The 15,131-nt window shown below is 41.2% G+C and overlaps 1 protein-coding gene across 1 annotated transcript in view; it reads left to right on the top strand.

Annotated features, from left to right (window-relative positions):
• Boll (boule homolog, RNA binding protein) overlaps window positions 1-14,928 on the top strand; it is a 93,534-nt gene extending 78,606 nt beyond the window's left edge. The window contains exon 11 of the mRNA XM_051153701.1: window positions 14,770-14,928. Within this exon, the coding sequence (XP_051009658.1) occupies window positions 14,770-14,928 (159 nt within the window). The remainder of the gene's footprint in view (window positions 1-14,769) is intronic.
• The last annotated feature ends 203 nt before the right edge of the window (window positions 14,929-15,131 follow it).

Genomic DNA, 15,131 nt, shown 5'->3' with positions numbered 1-15,131 from the left:
TTTAGGATGTTGGAGATGCCAGACCCTGGGTCATGTGTGGAGTTAAGCTGAAGGTGCAGGACTGAGCCAGCTCACAAGAGGCTGTGCTGCCACAGGTCGCAGAAGCGAGATGTAGAGCCACCTAAAGCCATTACGGGCTCAGATGATTCCACCAGGAGCTCTGAGCCTGACATGGAGTTTTAGGATTTGGCGTCCAAACCTGCTGGGCTTCAGCCTTACTTTAATCCAGTCTTTCCTTCCTACTCCCATTCTTCCTTTCTGGAATGGAAATGTTTGTATATGGGAAGTATATCACTTATTTTTTTCTCTTTTAATTTAAATTTTGTAGAGCATTTCATATATAACTTATGTGGTTAAATCATTTCTACTCTACATCTCTCTCTCCCTCGCTTCAACTCCTCCCATATTTCCCCAAGTTTCCCTCAAATTGATGGCCTTTAATGTTATTGCTACACAAGCACTGACAAAGAGTTTTATATAATACCACCCTGCTAAGTCCATACGGTGTTGCCCACATGTTCTTGTGTTAGATTGGAAGGCTCAACATACTGAAAAGTTGGTGTCCCTGAACAGACAACAGCTTAGGATTGGATGACTAATTAGGGGCTTTATCCCTAGAGAGCACTGACTCTCTCTCCCTCTCTCAGCAGCCAGTAACTGCCTATAGCTCTTCAGGTACAGTGGATCCTGATGAGCTTTTCTTCACCTGTGCTGAGCTGTCAGCTAGTGTTGTCCCTGTTCAGATCCTGTTCAAGCAACTATAGTGTTGAGGAGCCATGGGCGCGGCTTCCCTCTCACACCTTGAAAATGCTGTCTTACAGCAGGTGTCCTGGTTCTCTGGCTTTGCCTTAGGTGTAGAAGGTGTGTTATGGGTGTACCAGATAGAGTCGGTACCTCACAGCCACTTACTCTCTCCACGTTTTGATCAGATAACTGTAATGTTCTTCAGCCACGGCAAAAAGAAGCTTTGCTTATACAGGGTGAGAGCTACACATATCTGTGGATACTTAGAATACAGGTAGAAATTATCTGGCTTAGGAAAGTGTCAGTAGTAGATTATCCTCTACTGTACAGATCTCTGAATGAAGACACTGCCTTGAGTCTCTGGAAATACTTTGCAGTTCTTCGAAATACTGTTAAGACTGTTAAAGACTGTGGGGACTTTAACTGGATGCATTTTGCATTATGAGATGGCCCTAAGCCTCTGGGGACAAGAAGCAGATGCCAAATTGACAAGGGGTAGACTTGTGAATATTAATATTGTCAACTTGATAGATGTAGAGTTACTGGGAACAAGCCTGTCAGTGTGTCTGAGGGACTTTCTAAGTGAGAACTTAGCTGAGGAGCCTCACTGGAGACACACACAGCAATCAGCGTGTGTTCTGAACGAAGGGAAAGGAACAAGAGTGCAGGAGCATTCATCTCTCTCTTTCCTGATTGTGGACACAAGGTGACTTCCTGCTTCAAGCTCCTGTCACCCCTACTTCCCCACCATAGACTGCATCTCAGAACTGTGAACAAAAAACAAGCAGCAACAAATCCTGATCCACTATTTCTATAAAGGCAAATGGTCAAACACATCTCTTTAGAGTAAATCTTTTAATTTTTCCTTTTTTATTAATTTATTTATTTCCCTTACATCCCAACCACAGTTTCCCCTCCCTCCTCTCCTTCTTGTCCTTCTCCTGGCCCCTGCCACACAATCCACTCCTCTTCTGTTTCTCTTCGGAAAAGAGTAAGCCTTCCATGCTTGTCAGCCCACCTTGGCATATCAAGTTGCTGTGAGACTAGGCACAGCTTCTCCTACTGAGCCTAGAAGAGGCGGCCCAGTAGGGAGAAAGGGCCCCAAAGGCAGGCAGCAGAGTCAGGGACAGCCCCTGCTCCCACTGTTAGGAGCCCCACATGAAGACCAAGCTGCACAGCTGTAACATATGTGCAGAGAGCCTAGGCCTGTCCCATGCAGGCTCCCTGGTTGGCGGCTCGGTCTCTGTGGATCCCTGTGGGCTTAGGTGAGTTGATTCTGTGGGTTTTCTTGTGGTGTCCTTGACCCCTCTGCCTCCTGCAAACCTTCTCTCCCTCTTCTGCAGGATTTCCCGGGCTTCACCTAATGTTTGGCTGTGGGTCTCTGCATCTGTGTCCATCAGATGCTGCGTGAAGCCTTTCTGATGATGGTTATGCTAGGCTCCTGTCTGCAAGTACAGCAGGGTATCATGAACTATGCCAAGGGTGGGTTTCCTCTCATTGCATGGTCTCAAGATGGAGTGGTCATTGGTTGGCCATTCCTCCAGTTTCTGCTCCATCTTTACCCCTGCACATCTTGTAGGCAGGACACATTATAGGTGAAGGTTTGTGGCTGGGTTAGCGTCCCAGTCCCTCCATTGGAAGTCTTACTGAATACAGTAGATGGCCTGTTCAGACTCCTTATTCCCTGTTGCTAGGAGTCTAAGCGAGGGTCACCCTCATGGATTCCTGGGAGTTTGCATTGCCCTGGGTTTCCAGCTTATCCTAGATGGCCCCTGCCATTCCAGCTGCTCTCCCAGTACTGTCTCTGTCCTTCCTCCCCCCTCAACCTGATCCCTCCTAGTCCCATCCCCACCCCCACCTTTACCAAGGCCCCTCCCCCTGTCCATCCTTTTTTCCCCTTTTTTGGTTTTTTGAGACAGGATTTCTCTTGTAGTGCTGGCCTCCCTTTGTAGAACAAGCTGGCCTCAAACTCACAAAGATCCTCCTGCCTCTGCCTCCCAAGTGCTGGGACTAAAGGCATGTGCCACCACGCCCAGCACTGTCCATCCATTATGTCTATTATGTCACCTTCTCGGTGAGATTTATGTTCCCCCTTGAGCCCCACTTGTTACTTAGGTTCTTTGGGTTTGTGGGTTGCAGCATGGTTATCCTGTGTTTTATGGCTAATGTCCACTTATAAGTGAGTACACACCACGTGTGTCTTTCTGCATCTGGGTTACCTCACCCAGGATGATCTTTTCTAGTTCCATCCATTTGCCTGCAAATTTCATCATGTCCTTGTTTTAATAGCTGAGTATTATTCCATTATGTAAATGTACAACAGTTTCTTTACCGGTTCTTTGGTTGAGGGATATCTGGGTTGTTTCCGGGTTCTGGCTATTACAAATAAAGCTGCTATGAACATGGTTGAGCAAGTGTCCTTGTGGTATGGTGGAGTGCCCTTTAGGTATATGCCCAGGAGTGAGATAGCTGAGGCTTGAGGTAGATCGATTCCCATTTTTCTGAGAAACAGCCAAATTGATTTCCAAAGTAGCTATACAAGTTGAGTAATTCTTTTAAATTCAAAGGTGTGAGAAGGAAACTTAAACTACTTTTAGGAAATGGCAGTTTAGTTGTGTACATTATTTAGTTTTTTACATAAAAGAGATTTTTTTCCCTGGAGTTTTTGGCTTGCCAGTAACTGTGTAGACTTTGTAGCCTGTGCCGCCTCCAGTTCCTTACAGTGAGCAGTTCTGTGGCATTCTTTCTGGGTGTTCACCTCTGGTAGCTTTTAGGGCTTTAAAAATGAGTTCTCACTAGAAAGCTCCAAGCCAAAACTGAAAATAAGCGCTTTCTACCTAAAGACTACCGTAAGCCTGTTGGCTGCCTCTGAGCCTGGCAAGAGCTCCCTGTCTAACTGCCTTCATATCTCTTTTCCAGTTTGTTCTCTAGTAGCCATAGCCTTGTTCAGATCATCTTAAATATGTAGATAAATAAACTTACACTGAGAACAAGAAAAAGACCTTTTGGATCTTGCTTCTTCCCTTTCCAGACACTAGCACTCAGAGAGCCCTCGAATTTCTATTTAGGGTATAAATTTCTCCAAATTTTCTTTTTCTTTTTTTCCCCTAAGACAGGTTTCTCTGTTTAGCCCTGGCTGCCCTCTGTAGACCAGGCTGACCTCAAACTGTCACAAAAATCCTCCTGCCTCTGCCTCCCAAGTGCTGAGATTAAAGACATGCATCAAATTTTCCAAATACTGAATCTTTTCTTGTCTATCTGGATTAGTAAAACTTAACTAAAGGTAATAGTGCTTAAAGATATTTTTTGTGTATATTATATACTCATTGTTATCCCTGCTTTCATTTTCAAATACAAATGTAACCTTCAAAAATGCAATTCATCATAATTAATTTTGTAAGCGTTTTGTTCTATTCTAGTCAAAATACAGATGATGTTTAAATCTAGTGGGTATCACATCCAAAATTGCACAGGGAATGGAATAAAAATATCAGCCAGAAAAAAAAATATGTCAGCCAGATGTGGTGGTGCACTCCTTTAATCTGCACTCGGGAGACAGGGGCAGGTGGATCGCTGTGAGTTCCAGGCCATCTCGGTCTACAAAGTGAGTCCAGGACACCCAAGGACACACAAAGAGACCCTGTCTTGAAAAAACAAATGTAAAAAAAAAACTGTAATTTCAGCCTTGGAAATTTTTAAAACAGGAGAGCACGAGAGTCTTTCTGCACTTCAGCTTCCCGGGGAAAGGCTTAGAGATGATCCTGTCAAGCCAAAAGTTTCCTAGTTAAGTAGAAATTCAACGCTGTAGCATGACATAAAATTCAGCATGGGGAACAATGTTTCACCTTAAGGAATACAATTTAAATGTATCTAATTCGTGCTTACAAATGTCATTCTGGGTTTTTACTTTTTCTTTCTTCCACTTTTGAATTCACTGATACTCTTAAAACTTCAAGATGCTTATGGTGATTCCTAACAATATATTTTGAAAGTATAGTAAAGCAAGTGATAATTTTCACTTGAACAGTGTTAGGGCCTTTTAATCCTCAACTAATATTTCTGTGTACATTATAAACATTTAAGAGACTAATTTAAAAGGGTGACAGTGAGGTAGGAAGTTACTTTTTGTGACTAAGTGTTAAATATCAGATGAAATTAGGAAGCAAATGATAGTTAATCACAAATTTGGGGTTCAAAAAACTATCCTGATTTCCTTAAGATCATAGAAAAGAATGAGATAAAGACATTCTGACATGTTTGTATTTATGAAATTTGGGGCTACTATAATCTGTGACTTCAGATCTTCTCTATTGGGTGGGAATTATGCTGTTTACAGTAACCACGATTCGTAGTCATTGAATTCCACTGTTACTTTGGATGACCACTTGGATCACTCTGGTTTTTTAAAGCAGTTGGATATTCTGAATCATCTGAAATGCCAGAGTAATTATAACTTTCTTTTACTTACTCTTACACAATTGTTTTTGTGTGTACATATATAAAACAGAATAAAATAAAATATATATTGATCAGGATTGCCATGATATTAATAATATCATTATTAACAGATTCCATTTTATAGAATCACTTTAAAGATTGTATAACCAATTCTAGTCAGAATACAAGACTAGAGATATTCTCACTTTTGACAAGTGGGTTTTAGAGGGCTTTTTTTCACTTTTATTAATTTAATCTCTTTACAGCCTGATCCCGTCCACTTCTCTCCTCTCCTCCCAGTCCTGCCCTCCTACCCCTCCTCCTCTCCATCCCCCTCTCTCCTTCTCAGAGAACGGGAGACCCCTAAGGGATACCAACCCACCCAATAAGACTAAGTCTATCCTCTCCCGCTGGGACCTGACAAGGCAGCCCAGCTATGGGGACAGGGATCCAGTGACAGGCAACAGAGTCAGAGACAGCCCAGCCCCTACTCCCATTGTTAGGGGATCCACATGTTGACCATTTGCACATCTACTACACGTGTGCAGGGGTCTAGGTCCAGTCCATGCACACTCTTTGGTTGGTAGTTCAGTCTCTGTAAGTACCCATGGGCCCAGGTTAGTTGACTCTATGGATCTTGTGGTGTCCTTGACCCATCTGGCTCCTTCAGTCCTTCCTCCCATTTTTCCACAGAACTCCCCGAGCTCAGCCTGTTATTTGGCTGTAGGTCTTTGAATCTGTTTCCATCCACTGTTGTATGTAGCCTGTCAGAAGACAGTTAGGCTAGGCTCCTGTCTGCAGATAACAAAGTATCATTAATAGTGTAAGGGGTCACTTAGGACGGGTCTTAAGTTAGGGCCAGTCATTGGTTTGTCATCGCCTCAATCTCTGCTCCATCTTTACCCCTGCACTTCTTGTAGGCAAGACAAAGTTTGGGACTAAGGTGTTTTGGGTGGTGTCCCACTCCCTCCACTGGAAGTCCCACTGGCTACAGGAGGTGGCCACTTCAGGCTCCTTAAGCCCCACTTGTAGAAATCTCAATTAGGCTCACCCCCAGAGACTCCCAGGACCCCACCACCACCACCACTGATTTCTAGTCCTCCTCCAAGCCCCTCTACTCCACTTTCCACTCACCTGGTCCCCATCCCGGTTACCTTCCCTGCTTCCTCTCTCACCCAGTTCCTTCTCTCCATCTGTTTCAGATGCCTATTTATTTCCTGTTCTGAGTGAGATTCAGCCAGCATCTTCTCTTGGCCCCTCCTCGGCTTGTAGCATGGTTATCCTGTAGTTAATGGCTAACACTGGAAATGTATTTCATACATTATCATGTTCCTTTGTTGAAAATATCACACAAGCAACTGATAAGTCACCTCGTAGGTTTTGTAGATCAGAATTTTGTGGATCTATTTCTAACTAGAGGAAACTGACCAAAATCTGATTTGTAAGATACAAAATTGTAATTCCTTGTTAATATAAGACTGTATTTATATAACTAAAGTTACTATATTTCTGTCTTTATTGATGGGGGGAGTTAAGATAAGGTCACAAGTAGCCCAGACAGACCAAGAACGTTCTGTTTAGCTGAAAATGACTTTGAACTCTTGATCAATCTGCCTCCACCTCTAGAATGTTGGGCTTACAAGCATGCACCAACACACCTGGCTTTTCATATTAATAAACTTAAATAATAATTCAACAACTACTTTTCAAAAATTAAGTTCTAGAAATGTAGTTGATAAAACCTCAACTTTCATGGAAATTGAAATTTAAGTATATGAGCATATTAGAAACTATGGGGGCTTTCTTTATGTGCAAATTCAATCAACTGCAGATCAAGAACATTACATTGTATCTCTAGTACATGAACTGATGCTTTTTCTTGATATCCCTTAAAGAATACCATATTACAATTGTTTATATAATATTCACATTGTGTTAAATATTATAAGTAATCTAGAGATGGCTTAAGTATGTGAGATATGTGCAAATTACATACAAATATTATACCTTTTTATATACAGGGCTTGATTAGTAACCAATTGATTTACTTCTAGGGGGTCCTAAAAGCCAATCCCTTGTGAATTCTGAGGGAGGTCTAGAAATGTAATATTCAACTCAAGCCATCATCTGAAAGCAAATTGAGCCCCAAAGACTAGACTTAGACTTTTGTAATTTCATTCTTTATTTATATTCTAACCATTGATACAGTGCTGTTTAAACCAAATGAATCATATTTAGAGGAAAGCCCTTTTCTATGTTATAAACCTGAAATTATAGAATCTTAGAAACCCTAGTGTCTTTTACTATACTTGAAAAAATATTTTATAACTATGAAACATTCTTATGATACTTAGAGGGGGAAAGTTTTACTTCTACACAAGGGTAAGTAGTAAGCAGGCCACCCCACAGAGCTGTGTTTTGTTTTTTACTGAAAATAAATCTTTTTTCATATAATAAATTCTTATTATGGTTTCCTCCCTTAACTTCTACCAGCTTTCCCCACATCTCCACACACCCAAATCCACATCCTTTCTTGCTCTTTCACGTTAGAAAACAGACATCTAAAATAATAATAAATAATAATAATATAAAAGAAAAAACTAAATGGTATAAGAGAAAACAATCAAACAAATAGAAAAACAAAGAGCCAAAGAATCAGCACAAGAAACAGATATAGACACAGAGACACACACATTAGCAAACACAGAAATGCCATAAAGATACAAAATCAGGAACCATAATATATAAGAAAAGCCTTGTAAGGTAAAAGAAAAAATGCCCAGACATGTAGTTTGAGACCAAAAAAATCCCTCCAGAAATACCAATGAGTTCATTTTGTCTTGGCCATCTACTGTTGGGCATGGAGCCTGGCCTTAAGAGTGGTTTGTATACAAAATGAGACACCACTGTGCATTGTCATCAATTGGAGATAGCCTCTCGATTAGTGACGAGACCTTGTGACCATGTCCCCTCTCAGCACTGGCACTACATGAGGCCCAGACCTGTGCAGGCCCTGTGCATGCTGTCTCTGTCTCTGACACTCATATGTGCATTGTTCCTGCTGTGTTTAAAAGAACACCTTGACCCTTGCTGTTCTCCATCCCATCTGGCTCTTAACACTTTTTCTGCAGGGCTCCCTGAACTGTGAGGGGAGAGAATTGATAGGAGACATCTCATACAGGACTGAGTGTTGAAGGTCCCTCACTTAGCACACTGTATAGATGTGGTTCTCTGTGTTTGCTCCTATCTACAGCAGAAGAAAGCTCCTCCGCTGATGGCTGAGCAAGGCACTGACCTATGAGTATATCAGCATGTTATGAGGAGTCATTTTGTCGCTACATTCCTTTAACACAGTGCTTCTCAAACTTCCTAATGCTGAAACCCTTTAACACAGTTCCTTATGTTGTGATGACCCCAACAATAAAACTGTTTTGTCGCTATTTTATAACTATAATTTTGCTACTGTTATAGATCATAATGGAAATATCTGATATACAGGATATCTGATATTTGACCCTTGTGAAAAGATTGTTCAACCCTCTCAGAGGGGTCACAACCCACAGAAGAGAATCACTGCTTTAACAGAACAGTAGTATCTGGTTTTCCCCTGGTCTTTGGCCTATGTAGCCTTAGGTTCTTGGCCACCCAAGCAGTGTCAGGGGTGGGTTCCATTTTATGGAATAGGCCTTAAATCCAGTCAAATGTTGGTGAGTAGTCCCACAGGCTTTGTGCCACTATTGCACTAGCACAATTTGCATGCAGATTGAATGTTGTAGATGAAATGTTTTATAACTGGGTTGGTGCTTACCTCTCTCCTTTGGTAGTCTACAGAGTACCTTCCGGTGCCTTGAACAACAGTCAGCAGGGGTGAAGGCTCTAGGTAGGCACTACCTAGACTTCTCCACATTCAGGGAGTTGTGTAGGTGTTGTCTTCAGCAGTGGGTCTTACCATCATTTTGTGGAGAGTAAGCCTTGGCAATAGCCTGGGTTGTAGGAGGGGGTGCTCGCAGGGAGTACCTTTGGCCAATAGATGTAACTCAATCCCAGAACTGGAGTCTTTATTTGGCAACAAAAGATGTTCAGTTGGGGCTCTGACTCCCCCGTTACATGGCAATTTCATTTCGATCACCTACATATATGTATATATTTTAGGAAGCCTGTACTATACCCTCAAATGGCCCTGAATTTTTAGCTGTCCCACTCCACATTCCCTTTCTCACTCCCTTATTCCTTCCTCCTCCTTTGATCCTCCCATTCCAGTCCCCCAACACCCACCCATAACTATGCTATTCTATTAGCCCCTTCCTAGGGTGACCCAGCCCTCCCCACAGTCCCTTACTTACACAGTACCTAACCTCTGTGGTTATATGGATTATAGCCTGCTTATCCACATGTAAGCAAATGTATACCATACTTGTCTTTTGAGGTCTGGGTTACCGCATTCAGGATTTTTCTCTAGATACATCCATTTACTTGTGAATTTCGTGATTTCACTTTTTGTTACTTGTTTCGAAACAGGGTCTCTCTGTGCTGCCCTGGGTACCCTGGAACTCTCTGTAGACCTGAGTGATTTGACTCAGAGACCTGCCTGCCTCAACCTCCTAAACCTGGGATTAAGGCGTGTGCCACCATGCCCAGCTTACTTCACTTCTTTAATGACTAAGTAATATTCCATGGTGTAATTATACATTTTCTTTATTCATTCATTTGTTGACTGTCATATAGGGTTTCCAGTTTCTGGCTATTATGAATAGAGTGGTAATGAACGGGCGTAATTGAGCAGGTGCCTCTGTAGCAAGATGTAGAATCCTTTGGGTATATGACCAAGAGTGGTATAGACAGGTCTTGAGGTAGACCGAGTCACATCTCACTAAGAAATTGCCACATTGGTTTCCATAGCATCTGTACAAGTTTGCACTCCCACCATCCTCAGCAGAATGGGCTGCCCTTTACTTTGTGGGTCTTGCCAACAGGGCTTTTATTCCTAAAGTAAACAGGACCTGTGCCTGACTCTGAATAGTCAGAGTTTGGTCTTGCGTTCTTACACAACTGAAAGCAGCACATTTCATAAGCAAAATGCAACTTTTAAAATCTGCTTTTTTTGTTCTGTATTTTATTATATTTATTGTTATTTTATGTGTATCAGTGTCTGGCTTTCATATAGTCATGTACACCTGTTGGGTCCCCGCCCGCGAGAAAAATTGAATCAGGGTTCACCTGAAAGAGGGAGTGGGGATTGAAAGTAGGATACAGAGACTTGAGAAATAATGAATCAAGTCAGGACATTTCTGATCAAGATTCACTTTATTGCCGACTAGCAGGAACATATATAGGGCAAGGTCAATAGGATCTGTTCTTATCTCGCTCACCCTAGCCCCCAGGCAAGAATGCAATAGCCTAAATCGCTCCCTGTAGAACTTCCTAGTTCTCTGAGTAGTTCCTAGTTGAGACTTTTCTACTTCTTTCAAAGGTAAATAGTCCAAGGATAGCCTAGAACACAAGACCCTCCAGTCAGTAACTGGAAGGTCACAGCATACAGCCTAAGCACAGGATTTCTGACATGGCAGAATTTGGCACGGGTCCCCACATACACCACTTGTGTGCTTAGCACCAGTAAAAGTCAGAAGAGTACATCAGATTCCCCCGAGGCTAGAGTTACAGACAATTGTGAGCTGCCATGTGGGTTCTGGAACAGGTTTTGGTTTTTTGAGACAAGGTCATTTTGTGTAGTCCTGGCCGTCCTGGAACTCACCAGGACTGGTCTCAAACTCAAGAGACCTTGGCCTGCCTCTGCCTCCTGATTTCTGGGATTAAAAGTGGGTGCCACCACACCTGGCCCAGAATGCAACTTTTGAAAACAGGATGCAACCTTAAGCACCTTAGGAAAATGATTGGGGAGTGTTAGATAGAAATTTACAAAATTCTTATTCTCGTGTTATATATTTTATTGAAATTTTCATATATGTACATGCCTTTTGAGTAACTCTACCCCATCCAGTTTGCTCCCTCTCCTGACCACCATTTTTTATCCCAGTTTCATGTGCCCTGTTTTCTTAAACACACTGAGTGCATACACTTTGTTTTGCCTGTATGTTCATGTGTTTAGAACCATGTACTAGAGCATGGGCATCCGGCCTCTCAGGAGCCACATCCCCTAAGAAAACTGACTCTCTTTCTCTCTGACCCAGCAGCCATGGGAGCTAAGAGCATCTCAGGGGACGTGGGCTGTCTTGGCCTTATGCAAGTCTCGTGCATGCTGTCACAGCCGCTGTGAGCTGGTCCTGAGAACCTAACCCACCCACTCACTACCTTTTCCTCTCCCTCTTGCAGTCTTTCTGCCACCTCTGTCCGGGGCAAAGGGTGTAGTTGGTACAGATGTCCATCTAAATCTGTGAACTTTACAGTCTCCTATTCTCTGTACATATACCCATGGTGGTGTCTATTAATCTCCATCTACTGCAAGAACAGCCTTCTCTGATGAAGGCTGGAAGATGCACTAATCTAGGGATTCGTTTTAATTTATTTAGGAAGGCACGTCAATACTAGAGCCACTCGCCAGAATAATAGGATTGGGTTCTCCCCTAGCGCCTGTAGCCATGTCAAAAGTTTATGGCCCCATTAACACTACCATGCATGAGGGGTTTTTGTGGTGTGGTGTGGCATGTGGGTGTGGTGTCATATACAAATACATATGAAGAAGTGCACACTACAGTACACATGTGGCAGTCAGAGGACAACTCGCAGGAGTCAGTTCTCGCCTTCTACCAGGTTGGTCCCAGGGAATCAACTCAAAATCATTGGCAGTAAGCACCTTTATTCATCGAGACATATCTCCAATCTAAGTTCTCAGTCTCAAGATGGGCTGTGAAGATGGCATAGCAGTTAAAACCCTGTGGAGACTGGCGTTCAGACTGAGGCTGACTCAGAGGGCTCAATGAGTAAGGCTTCAGAAGAGACATCAAGAATGTCTCAAGTTCATCCTCCAGTCTACTGGACCATTGCTATACAGATCAACTTTAAAAGTTCATAACACCCTCTGTAAATAATTAACTTTGTTGATGATATACTGTAAAGTCATGCTTGCTTTATCACTTCAAGGCAAGAACAGAACCTCACATTTATGAAGACCCTTATAATTTATAAGCACTTCATACAAATTAACCCATTTTGTCAACTTCATACTTTTGTGAAATAATCAGGCAGTTTTCTGTGAAAGTACTAAAGTTTGTACAAGTTCAAAGAATTACTCAATATGACATTACTCTAAGTGGTAGAAATTACTAATTATTAGTAAGTCAATAGAAGGTTAATCATCTTTGGAAAATAGGGCAGGGTCAAATGAACAATCCAGAAAGAACATAAAATACTTTTGAGACATTATCCCATCTAAGAATTATGAACCATCTTTAGTTTAATCAGTAAAAACATTCTGTTCTAATTTCTTAAGGATATTTAAGAATATTAAATATTAAAGAAAATATTTAAACACTAAAGCAAAATAAGTCATGAGAAACACAACTCTGTTTCAACATGCTTTTATCAAGCAACCTAAGTATACAAACCAGTTTCCTAACCAAATAGTGGAAATATGGTTGTTCTAGTGGTTTTTAGATTGCTCATTAAAAATAGTGTTTTAAAGTATTGTTCAAGTTAGCATTCTGGGAAATACAAGAAACACATGGAAAGAAGAAAGAGCCTCTAAGGTATCCCAAGGAACCTTTTAGCTTTCAGACAGCAGATGTTAGCTACAGCCTGTGCCATAACCACCAAAACACCTCTCCTCCTTCCTCTCCGTTCTTGCTGATGGCTACAATGCAGGCATCCATCAGTCTTGGAGTATAATCCCTTGTTACCTTAGCTCTACCACTGAACTACACCCCAGCTCTGCTAGTTGGGCTGTCATTACTTAAGCCTGGTTGTGACATCATGGTGACAGGTATTAGACTCAAAAGAAAAGTTTTCACTTTGATCTAATTCTTTTTCAATTTTTTATTATTTTTAATTATGTATATTTGTGCACATGGGCATGGTTATGTGCATGTGAGAGAAAGCAAGTACCTGCAGAGGCCAGAGGTACCAGACCCCATGGAGCTGGAAATACAGGTGGTTGTGGGCCTCCTAAAGTGGGTGCTAGGAATAGAACCTATGTACTCTGGAAGAGCAGTACATGATTCTAACCACTGAGCATCTCTCCAGCCCCAAATTTGATCTAATTCTAAGATAAAGCTCATTATCATAATTGTCTTATGGTCTCTTTAACTCAGAAATTTGTAAAAAGTACCTGGCAATATAGCCTGATGTCATTGAAGTTAATTTTCTTATAATATTGATTTCAATAAGCTTTAACTTACGATTATTATATCTTGCAACATTCTTTTCAAAGTTGGAACACTATTTTATAACATCGCCAAGTATCTTAAAGTGCTATTAATAATCTATAATTGCACACTTAAAGTCTGTTTAGCCCTGGAAGCATCCAGATCTCTTATTACACTTTAAAAATACCGCGCTGTTTTGATGAATTTCTCCTGACAGTTACTTGGTCTAGCACTGGCATGTCACTTCTTTACTGGTGGATATGCTCAGCGTTCTAGTAGATCAATAGCGTGCTCTATGTGCCCATAGCGCCTAGACCTAGACCTAGAAAACTCCCCTTCAGGGAAGCTTTTTTATCTATTGCCCTTAAGTAGACATAAGGATGCTAATTGAATTTTTAGAAGAGTAGTCAGATGTGGTTGATTTAGCCTAGGTACCACTCAAGTTTTATTCAACATGGCAGTCACTACCTCTTCAGTGGCTTTATTTAATCACAATATTGAGCTCAGATCACTTAAAGCAAGAAAAACAATTGATGAGATTTCTAGGCAACAGGATTTGCCTCCCCCCTAGATGCTCTTAAAAAAGGTATCTAGTCATTAAAGATGCCTTAGTAAAACTTACTCTTTTTAATGTCTTAAGCAGGGGTATATCTACCAATCTTTGTATTTTGCAGATTAAATAAAAGTCACTTGTTGGAACAAAACTTAGCCACTAAATGATTTGCTTAAAAGTAAGACAAAATGTTTATTAACATTAAGTAGCATATTAATAATTAGCTGATTTGTCTCTTTATAGTGCTTTCTTATCCTTAAGATCTAATTCTAATCTTACATATCGTAAGCACATAATCTTTTATAAAACAAAAATAAATTTAGCCAAAGTTTAGGGATGACCCAAAAAACGTATAATGTAACTTAGAAATCTCATTGAGTATGGCAAGTCTTGGGTCTTTATATGTGATTTCTCTATAGCTAGGCTGCCTCCTTGTCTAGCAGGAGATTGGAATGTTAACCTACTCTTCAGGTATTTCCTGAAGAATACTCTCCTCAAACTCCAGACACAGGCTGGGGGTGTGTGTAGCTCAGGGGTAGACCAAGCTTGACTAGCACACACAAGGCCTAGGTCACATCCTCAATGCTGTCTTAAAAAAATAAAAAAAAATCCAGACCCAGTTAGTCTTGTTTTTTAAATCTTTCCCTTAAGTAATTATAAAAATGAGAGCCATTTAAAGTGCATTAAAACCCTAATTTTCTTTAAATCTCTTAATAGGAACCATGGTTACATTCTGTGAGAAGACGCTTTTCTCAGCCTTCATCTGTGGGTTTGAAACCTCGATATTCTCGAAGCCCACACTTTCATCCTAGAAAAGATTTCAGAGCAGAGGATTCAGTTTCCACTCCACCTTCCTGTACTGACTTTGTTAAGTAGTCTTGGAGAACTGTTTTTTCCAGAAGTAGAAATAACTAGGCCCTATGTGGCCTAGGAACAGATGGGTTTGTGGGTATGCTTACGGTTAAATGGTTTTGCTTTTTTTTTTTTTTTTTTTAAGAGAATTTCTAAATCTTAGTAGCCAGAATACTGGAGATGCAGAGTTAAATCATGGTTTCCTTTATTAACTCAGACACTTAAGT

Source organism: Acomys russatus, chromosome 12 (assembly GCF_903995435.1).
Source record: "Acomys russatus chromosome 12, mAcoRus1.1, whole genome shotgun sequence".
Lineage (NCBI taxonomy): Eukaryota > Metazoa > Chordata > Mammalia > Rodentia > Muridae > Acomys > Acomys russatus.
Note: the sequence above shows the minus strand (reverse complement) of the source record. Positions and strands in the feature narration are given on the sequence as shown.